Here is a 19,841-nt window from a genome sequence, read left to right as displayed (position 1 = left end):
GACCTACTTTGTCTATTTTTATGCTTTTTGACTTAAAGATTATTTTGTCTGACATAAGTATTGCTTCTTCTGTACACTTTTGGTTTGTGTTTGTGTAGAACATTTTTTTCCATCCCCTCACCTTTAGTCTATGTGCATCTCTACAGATGAAGTTGGGTTTATTGTAGGCAGCATACAGCGTGGTCTTTTCTTATGCTATTCAACCACTCTTTTAACTTTAGAATTTAAATGGTTACATTCAATATTGTTAATTAGTTGGTGAGGTCTTGCTTCTGTTATTTTGCTAATTTTTCCCGTTGTTTTGCATTCTCTTTCTTCCATTTTTTATTGTTTACTTTTATAATTTAATATTCTTTTGTAGTGATAATGTTTGACTTTCTTATTTGTGTATCTACTCTACCAGTGAGCTTATATTTTTGTATATTTTAAAGATAGCTGATGTATTAGTTTGTTCTGACTCTGATAATAAAGAAATATCTGAAACTGGATAAATTATAAAGAGAATAAAGAAAAAGAGGTTTAATGGACTCACAGTTCCACATGGCTGAGGAGGCCTAACAATCATTGTGGAAGGTGAAAGGCACATCTTACAAGGTGTCAGTCAAGAAAGAATGAAAGGCAAGTAAAAGCAGAAAAACACCTTATAAAATTATCAGATCTTGTGAGATTTATTCACTACCATGAGAACAGTAGTGGGGAATCTACCCTTATGATTCAATTATCTCCCCCCAGGTCCCTCCCACAACATGCGGGGACTATGGGAGCTACAGTTCAATATGAGATATGGATGTGGACACAGCCAAGCCATCATAACATTCCGCTCCTTGCCCCTCCCAAATTTCATGTCCTTACATTTCAAAACCAATCATACTTTCCCAACAGTCTTCCAGAATCTGAACTCATTTCAGCATTAACTCAAAAGGCCGTAGTCCAAAGTCTCATCTGAGACAAAGCAAGTCCCTTCTGCTTATGAGCTTGTAAAATCATAAGTAAGTTAGTTACTTCCTAGATACAATGGAATGACATTGATTGGATAATTACTCCCATTCTAATTGGGAGAAATTGGCCAAATGAAGGAGGCAAAGGCCCCATGCAAGTCTAAAATTCAGCAAAGCTGTCAAATCTTTAAAGCTCCAAAATAATGTCATTTGACTCCATATCTCATATTCAGGTCATTCTGATGCAAAAGGTGGGTTTCCATGGCCTTGGGCAGCTCTGCCCCTGTGGCTTTGCAGGGTACAGTCTCCCTCTTGGCTACTTTCACAGCCTGATATTGAGTGTCTGTGACTTTTCCAGGTGCATGGTGCAAGCCGTCAGCGGATCTACCATTCTGGGGTCTGGGAGATTGTGGCCCTCTTATCACAGCCTCACTAGGCAGAGTTCCAGCTGGGACTCTGTGGGAGATCCAGCCTCACATTTCCCTTCTGCACTGCCCTAGCAGAGGTTCTCCAAGAGGGCCCCGCTCCTGCAGCAAACTTCTTCCTGGGCATCTAGGCATTTCTATACATCCTCTGAAATCTTAGTGGAGGTTTCCAAACCTCAGCGTTTGACTTCTGTGCACTCACTGGCTCAAAACTATGTGGAAGCTGCCAAGGCTTGGGGCTTGGAGCCACAGCCTAAGCTGTACCTTGGCACCTTTTAGCCATGGCTGGAGCAGCTGGGATGCAGGGCATCAAGCCCCCAGACTGCACAGAGCATGGGCCCCTTGGCCTGGATGGGAGGGGCTGCCACAAATGTCTCTGACATGCCTTGGAGACATTTTCCCCATTGTATTGGTGATTAACTTTTAGCTCCTTGTTATTTGTACAAATTTCTGTACCAGGCTTGAATTTCTCTCCAAATAATTGGTTTTTCTTTTCCATTACATCATCAAACTGCAAATTTTCCAAACTTCTATGCTCTGCTTTCTTTCTAAAACTGAATCTTTTTAACAACACCCAAGTCACTTCTTGAATGCTTTGCTGCTTAGAAATTTCTTCTGTCAGGTACCCTAAATCATCTCCCTCAAGTTCAAAGTTTCACAAATCTTAGGGCAGAGGCAAAATGCAACCAGTCTCTTTGCTAAAACATAAGAGGAGTCACCTTTACATCAGTTCCCAAGAAGTTCCTCATCTCCATGTGAGTCCACCTCTGCCTGGATTTCATTGTCCATATCACTATCAGCATTTTAGTTAAAGCCATTCAATAAGTCTCTAGGAAGTTCCAACTTTCTCACATTTCCCTGTCTTCTTCTGAGTCCTCTAAACTGTACTAACCTCTGACTGTTACACAGTTCCAAAATATCTTCCACATTTTTGGGTATTTTTACAGCTGCACCCCACTCTCAGTATCAAATTATTGTGTTAGTCTGTTCTCACACTGCTGATAAATACATACTCAAGACTGGGCAATTAATAAAGACAAATAAGTTTAATGGGCTCACAGTTCTACATAGTTGTGGAGGCCTCACAATCCTGGCAGAAGGCAAAAGGTATGTATTACATTGCAGCAGGCAAGAGAGAATGAGAGCCAAGTGAAAGGGGAAACCCTTTATAAAATCATCATATCTGGTGAGACTTACTCGCTACACGAGAACAGTATGGGAGAAACTGCCCCCATAATTTAATTATCTCCCACTGAGTTCTTCCCACAACACATGGGAATTATGGGAGCCACAATTCAAGATGAGATGGATTATTGAGGAGGACACAGCCAAACCATATCAGCAGATATTGAGTTTTTGCTTCCAGATGTTGGACTCCCCTAAGCATTTCTTGCAAGGTTGGTCTAGTGGGGATAAATTATCTCTTTTTGCTTGTTTAGAAACAACTTTATTTCCCTTTCACCTTTTTTTTTTTTTTTTTTGAGTTGGAGTCTCACTCTGTCACTCAGACTGGAGTACATTGGCATCATGTCAGCTCACTGCAATCTCCATCTCCTGGGTTCAAGCAATTCTCCTGCCTGAGCCTCCTGAGTAGCTGGCATTACAGGTGCCTACCACCATTCCTGGCTATTTTTTCTATTTTTTAGTAGAGACGGGGTTTCACCATTTTGGCCAGTCTGGTCTTGAACTCCTGACCTTGTGATTCATCTGCCTCGGCTTCCCAGAGTGCTGGAATTACAGGCATTGACCCACCCCCCCGGGCCCCCTTTCAATTTTAAATTTTCCCTTTTTTTTTTTTTTTTTTTTTTGGTTAAGTTTTCTGTGCCTTTGCCCATTTCTTATCATTCTGGAACACCCAAAATTTAAATATTTTACCACTTTGTGGTGCCTCATGTGTCTTGTATGCTCTTTTCGTTCTTTATTATTTTTTATTTTTATTTTTTGTCTAATGGAATTATTTCAAGAGATCTGTCTTCAAGTTCAGAAATTTCTTCTGCTTGATGCAGTATATTGTGCTTGATGCTCTTCATTGTATTTTAGAATTTTTCATTTATTAAGTTCTTCAGTTCCAGGATTTATTTGTGCATGTGTTTTTTAAATGATTTCTATCTCTGCTGAACTTTCATTCAAGTTATAATTTTCTTTCCAATTTATTTGTAGTATTTATCCATGTTCTCTTATTTTACTGATTTTGTGATATCATTATTTTGATTTTTTTAGGCATTCTATAAATTTCCTTTTCTTTGGGATTTGTTACTGGAGAATTTGGAGGTATTATGCTTTCTTGCTTTGCTTTTCTTTTTTTTTTTCTTTTTTTTTTGTTTTCTGAAATGGGGTTGACCAGGTTGAAGTACAATGGTGTGATCTTGGTTCACTGTAACTTCTGCCTCCCAGATTCAAATGATTCTCCTGCCTCAGCCTCCCAAGTAGCTGGGATTACAGGCGTGTGCCACTGCACCCAGCCTGCTTTTCACTTTTTGTGTCTTTATATTGGTATCTGCACATCTGATATACCAGACATTTTGTCCAATGTTACAGATTGGATGAGAATCTTTCAAAAGAAAATATTTTTTTATAAAGATATATCTACAGTGTGCATTGGGCAGGGTGCTTTCACTTTTACTCTGGGTGGGTGCAGAAATGTGGTCTCTGCATGATTTCTTTAACTGTAATCAACATCAATGATGTCTGTGAATTCCTCAGTGGCTTAGGTGGCAGTTGTTATTGGAGGCTATGCCAAGACTTTCCTGGGGATGGGGACTCCAGGAGGGCTGGTCCTTGTGCACCACTGGTACCACTGGTGGGTTGCGGGTGCTAGTCCTTGGGCCCTGGGTGATGTGCATGGCATTGGTAGTGGCAGTGGCGGTGGTGGGCCAACTCATAACCCCCATGTGGCTTGCACAGATGCCCGTGGTGGATGGCCGGTGGCTGGGCTGGTATCCAAGTCCCCTAAAGGCACATTCAGGTACGTGACCACCCTGCCACTGGAGGAGACTGGGCTGCTGTCAGTGGCAGTGGTCCACGGCAGGCAGCTTTCAAACTCTGGGGATTACACACTTCCTTTGTTCCCAAGGCAGCCTCCTGCTGTGCTGCACCACCCGTTTTCCAGAGTGTAGGACGCTGTGTGGGTTAGAGTGCTATTGGTCCAGCCACGCCACTGTGTCCAGCCAGCATTGCAATGCTGCAGCCCTGTGGGTGGATGCAGGGGAATGTCAGTGGGGCTCCAGGTATGTGAAAGGTCAGGGGCTGTTGGTCCTCAGGGCGGGATGTAGTCTTGTATGGACTGAGCTTCTCAGAATGGCATCATGTTGCAGTTACTTGGACGTTGGGGGTGTTTGACACACAGTGCAAACTCTCTCCCTGAGACAATGCCATCACATTGATGGCAGGCAGCTCTTTATACCAGTCTAAGGGTCCACAAGGGCCAAGGGGCTCACCCATGGCTAGGATTGCAAGAGCCCTTGGTGGGAATGTGAACCACTAGGGATCTCTTGCTTACCAGTTTTCCATAATGGGGAGTTACTTCTCTATATTTTTAAAATATAAAACTGTTCTTAAAAAAAATCAATTTTTAAAAGGAAAGGCCATAGAGATGAGTTTATCAGAGTGACACCTTTAAATCTGGTAAAATTTAAATGGGTGGAGCTCAGAGACAGAACACCCATCCCACGATCTCTGGGATCTGGCAGCAATGGAGCTAGGAATACACAGAGCTTTGACTTACCTTCTGGAAGATCCCAGGGGATCTCGTGACTGTTTATTTCCCTCTTGGATAGGGAAGAAGTTATGGACTTAGACCATTCTTTCATGAAACAAGATAAATGGGAGGATCAAACATCAATTGAGTGTACCTTAGGGAAGAGAGAAAAGGGTTTCAGATAGAACTTGCTTAAAGCTTGGGTTTGCTGTCTATTAGCTATTTTGTCTTTGAGCAAGCGACATAATATCTCTGGAGGTATTTCATAATTTACATTTTACTAGAGTTTATTGGTAAAATGCAAATAATTATATTAATATCTACTCATCCGAGAGAGTTGTGAATATTCAATTATATAATTTAGGGAAATGTCCAAAATAGTGTTAACACACAGTCAACTACTAACATTTTGTTTTTCTTCCTTTCTTCCCTTTCAATAAACAGGAGAAAGAGTAAATGGGAGAAAGTAACACTTTGTCCGGTGTCAGGCTGGAGGAAGCCACTTGCAGATGTGTCTGCCTCTACCTTAGGATTACCTGCCCTTCCAAGTTATGTCTGCTGATTTGCGCTCTGTATTCACCAATTTTTCTTTTACCATATTTCTCTCTTACTGACCCTGAGAGTGACCATATTTTTAACCAGTTTGGTCCTCAGCCTCAAAGCTTAGCTTTTTCCTTTTGTGGTTGCTGAATCCTATCACTTGTCATAGTGGCTGCTCAGTTTTGAGGCTGTGAAGGTGTTTGCCAAGCCTGCTGAGAAGGCACAACTGTGGCATCTGAGAGCAGAGATTTTGACTCTGGACCCCTGTGAATTGTCTTGGGAATTATGGATACACAGCATGATTTTGAAATACCAGTGGACGTCCAATTCTCAAAAGCCCTCAGAGCTTTGGGGGAGACCACTTCATCTCTTTGGCATGTCAGAGAGCCAATTCAACCCTTCTCATCTCCTCCTCCTTCCCTGTCTTGGGCAATGAGGATGCAGCAGCAACTCAGCATGCATGTTTTTATAGCTCTTCTCTGGTAATGCTGCCATTTCAACTGCAGACCATGGACTAAAAGGACCACTTCGCAGTGGCTCAGGATACTCTTTTAAGTAGGAGGTAACTATTCAGTTTCTTTGTGGCCCATATATAAACTTGATTATGTTCTTCATTACTCCAAGATACTATCTGTTTGTTTTTTCCCAGAGGGAGAAGAAAGTACTACTTCGATATAAAATTAAGCAAACATTCCTCAAATAACCATCGTGGGACTTGACCACTAATGGTGACCAGCAGTGGCTTTGTCATGGCTTTGCCCACTGGGGACAGGCACATGCCAGGGCCAGGGTAGGCTGCCGGCTGGTAAGCACGAATGGGTGCTGGTGGAGTGCACACAGTGGGAAGGGCAGATGGTTCCATTCTGATGTGTTAGCAAGCTGCTTCCCCGGGAGGGGCTTTCCCTTCTGTGGAGTCTGCACCCCCCGTCTCAGCTGTCTGGGAGCAGATGTGTATAGTTAGAGATGCAGACCTTTTCACTGTAAATACAGCTCACATGTTCCTAGGCTGACTTTACTATGTGCAGAGCCTCTTCTCAAATATCCAAATCCCCAATGCTGGGTACTACAGAACAGATGTTACCCTGCCTCCTATTACATTAATTTACGAACTTTGCATATGCTGAGTTATGGACCTTGAGCTGTTGCATGTGCTCAGCTGTTATGTTTCAAAAAGTACGTTTTTATGGCTTTGTGGAAACTGTGCTGTTCTGCTTTTGCAGTCTGTGAGATTCTGTTTTTTTTCTTTTTTTCTAATCAGCAATTATCCTTGTCCTGGAACATCAGAGCTTGAAGAAGGGATTTTAGCAGCCCACATATCTCTTTCCTAATCCAGGTGATTAGAGGCTTAGAGAGAGGTGGTAGTTTCTCTGAGTTTACTGGATTCAGTGACAAACTCAAAGCCCAAACCCCTTCCCCTAATTTCTAATCAATCTGGCAGCATTCGTTTATCAAAAGCTGACTTTGATGATATAACTTTTACACACTGTGAGACAACATATTTTAAATAAACACCTCAGAAATCTTTATTTTTTTGAAAGACATTTTAAGGTCAAGCACCATGAGTCATGTCTATAAACTCAACACTTGGGGGCCAAAGTGAGAGGATCATTTGAGGCCACATTTCAAAACCAGCTTAGAGACACCTCAGTCTCTAAAAAATTTAAGAAAATAGCCAAGTGTGGTGGTGCATGCCTATAGTCCCAGCTACCTGGAAGGCTGAGATTGAGTAAGCCGTGATTGCACCACTGCACTCCAGCCTGGGTGACAGAGCGGTCACGAAAAAAAAAAAAAGAAAAAAGAAGCTTTTTAGTGCCCTTTTAGGCTCAGAGCAAAACGAGTAGAAGGTACAGAGATTTTCCGTATTCTTCCTGCCCCTGCAACAAACATGCCCTGCCTCCTTCATCATCAGCATTCCTTCCCAGAGTGGTACACTTTTTATAAGTGATGATCCTACACTGACACGTCACCGTCACAACGAGTTCCTCGTTGACAGCAGGGTGCACTCTTGGTGTTGAACATTCCAGGCTTTTGGACAAATGTATAATGACATGGCTCCACCACCGTAGTATCACACAGATGAGTTTCACTGCCCTAAAGTCCTCTGTGCTCCACTGATATTTATTCCCTCATTCCCCTGCCCCCTCAACCCCTGACAACCCCTGATCTTTTTATTGTCTCCATACTTTGGTCTTATTTAATGTCTTTTGAGGTTGCACTGCTGCCCTAAGACACCATATGAGTAGAGGGTTAGCCACCTCAGCCAAGAGTCATTTGGTCTGGTCAGGTCTCCACCTTCGGGACAAAAACATTTCAGAACCATCCTAACAATAGTGTTCCTGTAGTAACCAGACACTGTTTGTATCCATGGCAACGTGGCTCCACGAGCACTGCTTCCGAGGAGCAGCTGCCCTTCCTGGGCACCATCAAGAGTTGTTCTTCTCTGACATCCATTCCCTTCTTGCCCTGGCACACACCCCAGCCCGGGTACCAGGCAGCCAGGGTCTTCCATGGCTGTCCAGATGCATTTCTTCACAGCTGGAATGTGGTTGGCTTGTGGATTTCTGTTTCCAGCATAGTGGACAGTGGGCACTATAAACCAGTAGGCACTCAATTGATGATTCTTCAGTGAAATAACTGATGCCACATTTAGGTCAGTCTTTCTTGCATATCTTCTGTTCTTCAACAGAGTCCCGCAATACCCTAGAACTTTATCTTGGGGTTTCTGAGACGGTGGAGTACCCAGCTGTCACTTGCTGCAGAGTTTCTGAGTCAGTACCTCTGGGGCAGACCCAGTACTCTGCATGTGAGCACAGATCCAGGTGGTTCTGACCCTGGTGCTCCAGAAAGCAGACAATAGGACTGCATGCTTTAGAGGCAGTGGGTATCATCCATCCCTATCTATGGCAGTGATTACAGGGCATGCCCTGGCCACATGAGCACATGCTATTATAATTATTTCGTGGGATGGATGAGCTACAGAACTGGAGTCGTAATACTTGAGTTCTGGTTTCAACTCTGCCAGCCACTGGCTGATTGAAACAGAACAAGCCACCCGCCTTCCCTGAGACTGTCTCTTCTCCTGTGAAATTGGGGCATTAGAATACATGAAGAGCCCTTTATGTCCTTAATAAACTGTGAGTTTAAGAATCCAGGGAATCTCCATGCTGGTGGCTGCAGTTACATCCCCTTATCCTCAATCCGTCAAGAAAGAGTCAACAAAGGCGGCAGGGTTGTCAGCTGCTCTCCTTAGCAGGTCTCGTGAGGGAATTGCCTTCGCCTTCCCCAGCCACCACCACACTCCCAAGCGGCCACCATCACCTGAACCATCTGGCAGTGGGGTTCCCCTCCTAAAACTGAGACACAGAGGCCACCGCAGACGTTTCTTCCGGGCTGTCCTCCACTCCCTCCCAAAGGCTCGGTCCTGTTGGGGTGCACACCTCCAAGGACTCACTTTCTGTGTTTCCTATCTACTAGTGTTACAGAAACTGCTGCAGACCAGGGGCCAACAGCCCATAGGTTCCACTTCTTGCTGTGACACTAATGAGATGGGTGACTGCTGGCAAGCTACTTTATCTCTCTGACCCTAACTCCCATGTGCAAAATTGGGTCCTGAAGTCCAAATTTGAATTCTTTGTGCAAAATACACATGGCCAGGTCCTATCCTCAGAGACCCTGACTCAGTCCAGGGAAAAGTTGAGATTTTGGGGAGAAAACAGCTCTATAGAGGAAGGAGTCTAGCCTTCACGGAGTGCCAAGATCTCCGGTTTCTCGGTTAACAATGTTACCCTAACTAATCCATAGTCTGATGTCACCTGCTAACAACTTACCCTGTAGCGTCAAACCAGTAGCCCATTTGCAGCTAGTACAAACACTCCTTTACATTTATGTTTTGTTTACGAGATTTCGCCTATAATAATAGATCCTGCCAGTCGGCCTGCAAATGCATATGTTCCATTGCTAATAGGAAAAACTGCATCTAATATAAACGTTCTCTCTGGGAGCTTAGCACAGAGGCAGGCCTTGCATTGCAAACATTTGAAAAAACATAACCAGGTATTCTGGACTGTGTTTTAAATCACCTGAGAACATTTCTTGAACACTAGCATTTGCTTAGAGTGACAAACCTATTAAGTGGTTCTTTCAGTTAAGTTTGCATCTAAGCAATGCCGTATGAATAGCAGGAGGAAGCCAGGAGCTGTATCTGGCTTTCTGGCCATACAAATGGCATATGGGAAAGTCATTGTATATTATTAATATCTTTTGATGTATATTTTTATGACTTTCTCACAATATTAATGTTATTGGTTTTTATTAATGTTATTTTTATAGCAATGCTAATATTATGAGCTGAAAGTTCTGAGCATCTGCTGGGTGCCAAAAATTCTTATAAATGCTTTATATGCATCAGCTTCTAACAACATTATGAAGTAATTCTTATTGTCCTCACTTGACATATACAAGAAATAAAAACCTGAGCATTAGGCTGGACGCGGTGGCTCACGCCTGTAACCCCAACACTTTGGGAGGCCAAGGTGGGCAGATCACCTGAGGTCAGATGTTCGGGACCAGCCTGGCCACCGTGGTGAAACCCTGTCTTTACTAAAAATACTAAAAAAAATAGCCAGGTGTGGTGGTGGATGCCTGTAATTCCAGCTACTAAGGAGGCTGATGCAGGAGAATTGCTTGAACACAGGAGGCAGAGGTTGCAGTGAGCTGAGATTGTGCCACTGCATGCTAGCCTGGTCAATAAGAGCAAAATTCTGTCTTAAAAAAAAAATGAGCATTTGAAGAATTTTGTCTCGGCGGTGGGGCTTGTGAGCTGTGAGCTGGAATCGGAGTCAAGGCTGGGCTGGTGGAAGGAGTTCACTAGAGCGCCCAAGCTATTTTGTCCTCCAGGACCCTGACTCACCTGCGAGGAGGAGGAATTGTGGCGGGCCTGACACCTTTTCTTTTGCAAACACCAAGAGCAGGTTCTGCAGACTACAACATTGAGGTCACATTCCTGAAGTGCATTTTGGGGAAGGCATTATTTTGGCTACTGCAGGGGCTGAAATATCAGTTTATTAGAATTCAGAAAAAAGTAAGCAAACAAAAAAGGTGTTGGAAGTACTCTCTTGTAGCAATTTTGAAATGTACAACTGGTTCATGTTCACTATAATCATCGTGATGTACTGAAGACTAGGTCTTTTTATTTTTCTTGAACTGGACATTTGTACCCATTAACCTAATGCTCCTAGTATCAAGAAAAGTATCAATATTTAAGGTGACAGATATCCCAATTACCCTGATCTGATTATGTGAATGTGCTGAATTATCATATACACTGCCAAAATATGCACATCTAATATGTATCAATAAAAAACAAAGACAAGCCAGGAGCGGTGGCTCACGCTTGTAATCCCAGCACTTTGGGAGGCTGAGGTGGGTGAATCACAAGGTCAGAAGTTCAAGAGTAGCCTAACCAATACGTTGAAACCCTGTCTCTACTAAAAATACAAAAATTAGCTGGGCATGGTGGCGTGCACCTGTAGTCCTAGCTACTTGGGAGACTGGGGCAGGAGAATCACTTGGACCTGGGAGGCGGAGGTTGCAGTGAGCCAAGATAGCACCACTGCACTGTAGCCTGAGTGACAGAGTGAGGCTCTGTCTCAAAATAAAATAAAACAAAATAGACAAAAATTAAAGCTTTCACAGTAGAAAAAAAAGTTCTAGGGAAATTATGATTACTTGATTTACCTAAACTGAAAGCCTTGCTTGGAATGAATTACTGCTTTTTGAAACATAGTTTTAGAAGAGAGATTCGCATTTAATAGTACTTTGTGCTAAGCACTGTAATCCATGCCCGGGTGCTCACAGCACTTCTCTGGGACCAGGCAGCGCCATCCACTCTGTAAGAGGAAGGTCAGCCTGTTGCCAAGGCCACAGGATAAACAGCTTGCCTGATTAGGAAACCCAATTGGTCTAATTACAAAACACGTGCCTTTGCCCCTTTACCGGGTGATTTTTCTGAAAGGCTGTCTTCAAAAGTCCAACAAAGTTCTGTTCCAGCTGCTCAGGCAGGCTGTGACCATGATTACCAGCCACGCAGCATCAGGAGGAAGGGGCTGTGTGGCCAAGCTCCTTCTCTGGTCCTGCGGGTTTCTGCCTTTGGCTTTCTGAAGTGAGCTGAACTAGAGATTGGGCCCAGCTCAGCAGCGCAGTTTCAGGGGAGCCAGAATACCAACCATTCTAGTCTTCGTTCCCATGAAGGAGAAGCTAAACCACTTTTATTTGCCCATTCTAAGCGCCGGATGTAGTGCAGCTGCTTTACATAAACCCCCCAGCCTTCGGCTCTGCTCCCTGGAGATATCCTACGTCCCTTTCGCATGGCTTAGGAGACTGAAGCACATGAGAACCAAAGGAGGGGTCAAGGGTCACACAACATGTGGGCCTGAAACTAGGATTCTCCTGGAGTATCAGAGCCCAAAGCCAGTGGTCTTCACTTGACATAAGCCAACATTCGAGAAGCCATAAGGCCAGTGCTCCTGACACACTATTGTGCCTTTTCCTTTGGGAGTGACTGCGGGCCCACTCTGCTTTTAACAGTAGGAAGTTAAATATTTACATTTGATTTGAGTTTGGCCCCGTGACTGTCTGGCTTGTTTCCTGTCGAAGGTCCAGGTTCTCTGTTTTAAGGTAGAGGGTGAATTGTGTGATGAGGATAGGGGTGGGGCAGTGTGGAACACACCCTTTCACCTGCAGCTCCCCACTCCAAACACAGAGAAAGACTGGATCATGTATGGCACATTTTAAAGATGCGTTACATTTGAACCTATTAACCTAATGCTCATAGTATCAAGAAAAGATCATTTAAAAGATCACACAGGCATACTTAAAAAGCACAAAAAGTTATATTTTCTCATGCCAGAGGACAGAATCTTATGAGTTCTTGCGATGAAAGCTACATCTTAGGGAGTGAGAACCTAACGTCTGCCTGGGGGTGTCTGGGGCCTGCAGATGTGTAGAATGAATGTCAGAATGAGCAACTTTCTAAAGCCAGGAACCAGGGTAGAGTCCCTGTGTCTCTGAATAGAAACTAGCAGTGCTTAGCCTTCTGTAGCAAGAAATGCATCTCAAAAGCTCATGCTGGGCCTGGGCCTGGGGTGAAACAGGAGTCATACAATAGAGTCAGCACCCCAAATGTGGCTGATGTGAGGGGGCTCAATTCACACTGTCTGTGCTGTTCAGAAAATCTGAGCAGGAATTGAAGGTAAAAGCTGATCTGGAACAGATTGTAACCCAAAGGCCTCAATCCTAGCACAAAAATCATTGCCCCAGAACCCAAGGCATTTCTGAGACTGATTCCTAAGGAAGGTGAGCCCACAGCACCTGTGGAGACTCATCATGAGGGCGAGCAGACTCCATAAAAGAATTCACCTCTAAGGAGCTGCAGGTAACAGAGGGATTAAAATGGACCTTTGATTATCCAAAAAGCATCTTAAAGGAAAAAATAAAGTAACATAATCCAAATTCCAACACGAGACTTGAAAAAAAAGTAACAACAAAATGGAAAATAAAGTCACCGAAAGAGAGCAAGTGAGCTGGACTGGACTGTCTCCTGTCTGTTGGCTCTGTCCCTAGCTGCAGGGTCCATGGGGACTGTGCCTCCCTTGACCTTGAATCTCAGTGTCCTAGCATAGCGTCTGGTCCCGGGTGGGCTCACAGCACACATGTACCTGCCAAATGGATGGATTGCCAGCTTAAGTGTTCGTAGGAAGGTGATATTTTCAGGCACTTCACATGTGGACTTCGGTGGCATCAGATCTTTTCTGCTCTAGTCAGGCACCGTGGACATCACCTCAGCGTGTGAGGGAACCAGGTGTGCTGGTGAGAGGAAACCAGCAGAGTACCTTAGTCACCCATTGCTCTTGGCTTATGAACTGCAGTGGAAACAGCCCAGCCTGCACGGTGGATTTCTATTATGGTGCCAGTAGAAACAGAGGGGCTTTCCTCTGTGAGCTGGCTGGCTTGCAGGAGCTCCCTCTCCACAGCAGTTCTCTAGCCATGTCCCGTCACGTCTTTCATTGTGTTTGCTAGTCCTGTGCTAACAAGGATCTTTGAAAAATGACTGGTATGGTAATGATCTACGAAACTTACTGTAGATAGCAATTAAATATGGTTAACGGCGGGTTACGCTGACACATTAAAAGGCCCACAGGCTGCGATTTATGGAGACAGCACTGCTGCCTCCTTTGTATGTGATGTATTTTTCTGGTTTCTCCTTAGGCTGTCTGGTCTCAGAAGGGAATGATTTCTAGGCCTTCCCCACCATTGCTCCAGTTGCTGGTCCACCCAAAATCCCGTCAGCAGGCTTTACTGTCCCTCCTGCACCTCCTGAGGCCCTCAGAGTTCTTGAGCTAGCTTTTGTCAAGGTAAGACCTAGGTCAACACTTTCTTGTACAGAAAAGTCATGTGTTATCAGAGGAGAAAATGCAGATATAATATTGGGATGACTCTTGTAAGTGATGCAAGATAATTTGATGACAAGAATTGAGATTATATGCTGAGATCTGACTGTCTTACACTTTGTTAATTTCTGAAAAGAATAGAAATGCAATCCTAGCTAAAGGAAGAGACGTAGTCTGGCTTACCAGTGGCCAGCAAGCTCTGTAAAGAAACGTTGCCTTTTTGCAGCCATCTCACCTAATATGAGACTCCAGGTAGAAGAGAGCTCCCAAGAAGTCAAAGCACAAACCAAGATCATGTAAATTACTCTCAAGTGAACAACTAGGCAAGGGATAACCAACCCTGTCCCAACTGTCTCACACCCCCACTGGCCCCCTGCGCTCATGGATGCCACGTTCTTCAACGTTTGCACTTCTGTTAACAGGCTTGAAGGAGAGCAAAGATAGGCTCCTTTACCAAGAGCCCATTGACCGAATACAGACACGACGCTAATACCAATACGTGTAAAACAAGATCCTGAGATGCTGTCAAGTTTTTCTCCCTCAGTTGTGACCAAGTGTATGTGCTCTCTTGCCTTTGGGTTGCTCATGTTTTTGGGTCACAGGATCAAAAGCAGAAGTGTCCAGGCCACTAGGAGACACGGCAAACCATTATCTGTGAAAGACTGGGTTTTCTGAAAGAAAACAGTCTGGACGCTGCCAGTGGAGGGAAGAGTCATGGTATGAAGTTTTCCATGATAAGAGAGAAGAGCAGCCAGGCAGTGGGCATGCAGGGGGCGTGCTTGTTGTTGATGGTGTTGTGGTTGTTGTACCCCAAGGCCCGGGGACAAGATGGCCCCATGTACACAAAGGTCATGAAAATGCAAGGACCCTGGATATTGAGTGTCATGTCCTTGGGAACAGTGATAACATGTCCCTGTGTCCAAACTGAGCTCAGTCAGCTTATCTAAAACAGACAGGGAGTACCTCCGTGGGAACAGTTGGAGCCGAAGAACAGGGAACTTTCCCTTTGATGTCTGGACTCTACAGATACTTCGGGAATTGTGTTCAAGTCCAGGAGGAATGGCTGAATACATGATTGAGATAAATTTGCAGCCAGGAGGTTGAAGAGAAATTAGGATCCGATTTTACTCAGTTGGGAGGAATCATGGCCCAGCATCGATCTTCTGGGCCTTCATAGATCTTCATAGATCTTTCTTCTGAAGTTATTTGGAATTTGACCATAAGATGAATTTTCCCAAAGAAGAAAGGAGGTGGAAGCTGATGCGAAGGCCCCATTTCCACGTGTGAATTTCTAAGAAACCACAGCTTTCCTCTGGAGTGGAAATGAATGGCACCGGGGTCCATGTTGCCAGAACCTTGTCCTTGGGGACAAGGAATGAGGACTTGTCACCTGAAGCATAGGATTCATAGTAGGCGTGGGAATGAAGCCTCTGCCTTTGTGGAAGTGACTAGTTCGCCCAAATCCAAGGCGTTTTCCACAACCGAGAGGCCTGGGCTGAGGATAGAGATTTGAGCCTTACCTGACACATCCTACTGGGAAGTTGCATCAATGGTCAGTGTCTGAGGCCATGGAAAGTGTCACATGACGGTGTGTCACAGGGTCCCACATTTAGGACATTTCTGAACTCAAAAATAATCTTTGATGACCATGACTCACAGAAACTTTTAATAATTACAACAGGTTTGGGATCAGTTGATGATCACAGATGGTTCAAGCCACCTACCTAAATCCCTCTGGGGAGGGGTGGAGGCTCTGGACAGGGAGATATGAAGCTGGAGGCATGGCTTAGTCTCCCTAGCCTGGGTGTGGCCAGGCAAAGCTGGGACATCCTCAACCCAAAGTTTTGCTGGATTTAAACTCCTTGTAGATATTCCTAACCAGTGGTGATACGGAAGGGATAGGAGGAGAAAAGGATGGCTCTTCATCAAGAGCAAAAGCAAGAGATTCAGATAGGGGATTTCACTTGGCTTTTCTAGTCTTGGCCGGGGGGGACCCATTATGGTATGAAGAGCTCTGGAATCTTCTAGAGAAACAAGCATGGGTGTCCTTTAACAGGTCCCTGAGAGCCAGTTACTGTGGAACAATGGCTGTTACCAGAGCTTATTGCAGACCTTGTAACCTGAATCATGTGTTGGCCCAGGCCGACCCAGGAAGGTGTCTTGGGAAGGAAATTCCAGGCTGAGGTAAATACCGACAGCCATTGACTACGGAAGCATTTCAGAGACAGGCTCCAAGAGCTTTGGAAAGTGGAACATTCAGCTGCTTCCTACAGTTTATAAGGGGGCTGGCAGTGGTTGTTTCGGGGAGGATAAAAATGGAGAAAGAGAACTGGTACGTTATGGTACACAGTGAAGATTCCTTAGGAGTAAGCTAACAGCTAGGGAATTCTTAGGCAGTTTCAATCAAAAAGTGTTACAGAGAGGAGCGCTGTAGAGTTCGTAGGAGACTCGGTTTGTCTATATGGCCCCAAAGCTGAAGAAGTAGTTGACACAGAGACCTAGGTGGTCCCCTGGGTGCCAAACCTGGGCAGAGAATGGTCCTGAATGGCAGCCCCTCCCCCCCAGCTTCAGTCAGAGCTCTCCAGCAAGTCTGCCTGCCGGGACTCACGGAGTTGCAGTGGTCAGATGTCATTAATGGCTTTCTGCTTTGACTGGATTTCAGACATAAGTAAGAGAAGAGGGGGAGGTCTTCTGGTAACACATACAGTAAAGTTGCACACACCACCTCTGCTCATATTTGATGGGCTGGGACTTAGTCACTAAGCCACACCCAGCTGCAAAGGTGCTGGGAAGCGTTGCATTCTCTGATGGCCACATGCCCAGCTAAATATTGGGGTCATATATTCCCATATAGTAAGACATAAGCAAAGTGCAGACACTGAGAATCACTAGCCGTTTATATCACAGGTACCTTCACAGCCCAGAAGAGAGACTGGGTTGAGTTAAAATAAACACTGGAATAAATACAATGAGAAGACAGAAAGCCTGCTGAGAGCACCAAGGTACTTGAGTAGAACTTTAAACAGTGTCTTTGCTAATTTTTACGGTAACTGTTCAGGTAGTCTGTTTCTTTAAGCAAATTGTTTTCTGATTGTAGAAGCAATAATAACTCATTGTATCTTGCTTGGGAAAAAACTAAAAAGTATAAAAAATCAAATATAATTAATTTTCATACTACCAAGAGACATTGCTGCTTCCATGTTGATATGTATTCATCTTGTATTTCCTACAGATACACACCCACAGACAGGTTTATGTTCATAACGGGATTTGAATGCATGTGTTTATATCTTATACCTGGATTTCTTTCACTGAAATAGTTTCATCACTGTCTTTTCTCTTGGTTGTATCCTAAGAGTTCTTTTTTTCTCTGATAGAGCCAGGTCAAGGAAGGAGAAAGGAAAGCAGATTATTGTACCTGCCTTCTCTAACTGCGTTTGGAAAGAGAAGGATCATTTCAAAAAGGGTTAAGGAGCAAAAGCACAGAAATCACTTACACAGGTGATCACACTTGGACTTTGCTAGTGAGCCCTGCCTGCCCGCTCTGCTTCCATTCATGCAGGCCCAGCTTGGGCTTTTCCTCCAAGTGTTGATAGCAGTCATTTATGAGGGAGGAAAGGAGCAGAATAAACACACTTCTTAGCTCCCAGGCGCTGTGTGTGTATACAGAGGCACGGGTTGATGGGAAACCTCAACACGTCCATGATCTTCATCAAGACTGGATACCTGCAGTGTACACTCCAGGCCGGTGGACATAGTTCCCCCTGGGCCCCTCAATTGCACCTCAGCTGCCACATTAGGGCCCCTCACCCGAGTCCACGCGTGGGTTGTTCCCTCCTGTGGCCCACCTAAGGTATTCAGGCCTCCTGGAGCCCGGGGCACAGCCTCCTCGTGCGGGCTTCAGCTGGAACTGGAAATTGCATTTCTCAAGGTCAGGTTTTCCTTGCGCCATAGGCTAGCTTTAGTAACTAGCAGTGTGTGTGCACGTGTGGTGTGTCTGTGTGTGTGTGCGTGTGTGTTAGTGAGTGGGAGAGAGGGAGGGCTATTTATTCTCAAGTCTGTCCTAGTTAGGGAGATATTCCCTAGGATTACAGTATGAATTAACATTCTTTAAACACACACACAGACACACACACACACACACACACAGACACACACGCATGCACGCACAGACACGCGCCTCACGCCCTCCTCCTCCTCCTGCCATGATGGACAGCAGGCGCAGCCCAGGCCCCGCAGGTCACTCTGCGTCCAGGATTCCCCCTGGGGCTCTTCTTTCCCGGGGTCCCCCAGGAAGGTCTGAAACAGCCCGGACCCTGCTCCCCATTCCTTCCCAGCTCAGCCTCCACCTCCCCCAACTTTAGGCGCTGAAGGAGGCAGGTTTCTCCTTTGTTAAGGACCCAGAGGGCAGGCTCCTAGGGTGCTGAAGGGGGCGGAGGAAGCAGCCACCTGCCACACAGGCTCCCTCAGCCCCTCGGGAACCACCCCCACCCCAGCTGCCCGCAGCATCCTGCGCTCCCCGGACAGGTTCTTCACCAGGGCCGAGGAAAGGCAGCTAGCCCAGGAATGAATCGACAGCGCACGGAGAGCGGCTACATCGCAGAGATTCCTGGATAGCAGACAGCCCATTGGAACCCCACAGGGTCGTGCCTTGGCGGGGGCCGCCTTCGCCTGCAGGGTCCCGGGACGGCGGCTGGGCGCGGCCGGCTTTGCCGGCGTCTGCGCTCTCGCCGCCGCGCGGTCCCGTCTGGCTCCTCCCGACCCAGCCGAGGGGGGCGGTGAATAATGCATCCCCCGGAGGGCGCGCGGCGGCGGGGCTGGGCTGGGCGCGCAGGGGGAGCCCCTCGGGCCCCCGTCTGCCTCCATCTTACCGTACCCAGAGACCACACTAAAATGGTGGCCGACGTGGAGACAGGGACGCGCCCTTCTAGCTACGGCCACGGGCGGGATGCTGAGCGCTGTGTGGGTAAGAAGCAGGGCTCGCCTTGGAGTCTCCTGCGCACCGAGCCCTGCGTGCTGATGTCTCTGACGGTCCGGGTGCTAGGTCACAATGCTTTCATTTTCTAAATTTATTTTCTCTGTGTATTTTGTTGTTTTATTTTACCTGCACAGCTTCACCCCTGTCTTAGGAAATAACCCTTTCTGTCTGCTTTTCTTTCTTTCTGTAAAAGAATCACCTCGCCTTTACCTGGCAGGCTCGGCTGCATCTCCCAGTGGCCGTACTGTTCTCTCCACCTCTAAAATACACAGAAACATGTGGAAATGTTCCGTCATCCAGATTGAAAAGCATGTGCACCAAATTTTCACAGACCTGATACTAATGTAGATAAAAGTGCAAAATCCGGAGGGGGGACCCTGCCTCGCAGACTGTAATTTAATCATCGTGTGCCACACAATGTCTTTGCATAAATTACAACCACAATGATAGCATCACTTTCACAAAAGGTGGCCTCTAATCGATTTGGCTCTCCAAGAGATGGCTGGATTTTTCAAAGCAGAGAAATGACGTCCAGCCGTCTTAAAGAGCTGCTGATTGCACCTGGGGCTCCCGAGGCAGGCACCCATCGAGCGGCCCATCCTGCCTGTTCCCTTGTTCAGCTGGTTTTCTTTTTCAATCTTGACATTTGCTAACCGCTTGGTTTTTATTTTCCGAGAACAGAGGATTATTGGCAACTGGCACCACCCCCAGCCTGGAGGAGGGACGTTTCTGGGATGACCCCCAGAGTGGAGAAATTGCCGAGGTAACCTTTCTGCTGTAAATTTCTTCCCCTGCCTCCTTCTTCTGTTCCCCTCC

The 19,841-nt window shown here is 45.6% G+C and overlaps 1 protein-coding gene and 1 pseudogene across 11 annotated transcripts in view; both read left to right on the top strand.

Annotated features, from left to right (window-relative positions):
* The window catches only part of LOC116562075, a 102,408-nt gene that overhangs the window by 44,809 nt on the left and 37,758 nt on the right, over positions 1-19,841 (top strand). For 3 of the 10 annotated variants that reach the window (XR_004273749.1, XR_004273747.1, XR_004273746.1), the window contains 3 exons: positions 5,505-6,162; positions 13,866-14,011; positions 19,707-19,788. Coding sequence is in view for 2 of the 10 variants with exons in the window: in XM_032294227.1 (XP_032150118.1) it covers positions 18,833-19,013; positions 19,707-19,788 (263 nt within the window). In the remaining 8 variants the exon portion in view is untranslated. The other 7 variants (XM_032294227.1, XM_032294228.1, XR_004273750.1 and 4 more) reach the window with 6 other exon arrangements.
* Positions 7,396-10,131, top strand: LOC116562074 (annotated as a pseudogene). Its single transcript, XR_004273745.1, has one exon. The product of XR_004273745.1 is annotated as an uncharacterized LOC116562074 (transcript).

The sequence above is a fragment of the Sapajus apella genome, unplaced genomic scaffold, assembly GCF_009761245.1.
Source record: "Sapajus apella isolate SASKATOON/1434 unplaced genomic scaffold, GSC_monkey_1.0 scaffold31, whole genome shotgun sequence".
Taxonomy (NCBI): Eukaryota; Metazoa; Chordata; class Mammalia; order Primates; family Cebidae; genus Sapajus; species Sapajus apella.
This window is presented reverse-complemented; position numbering and strand designations above follow the sequence as displayed.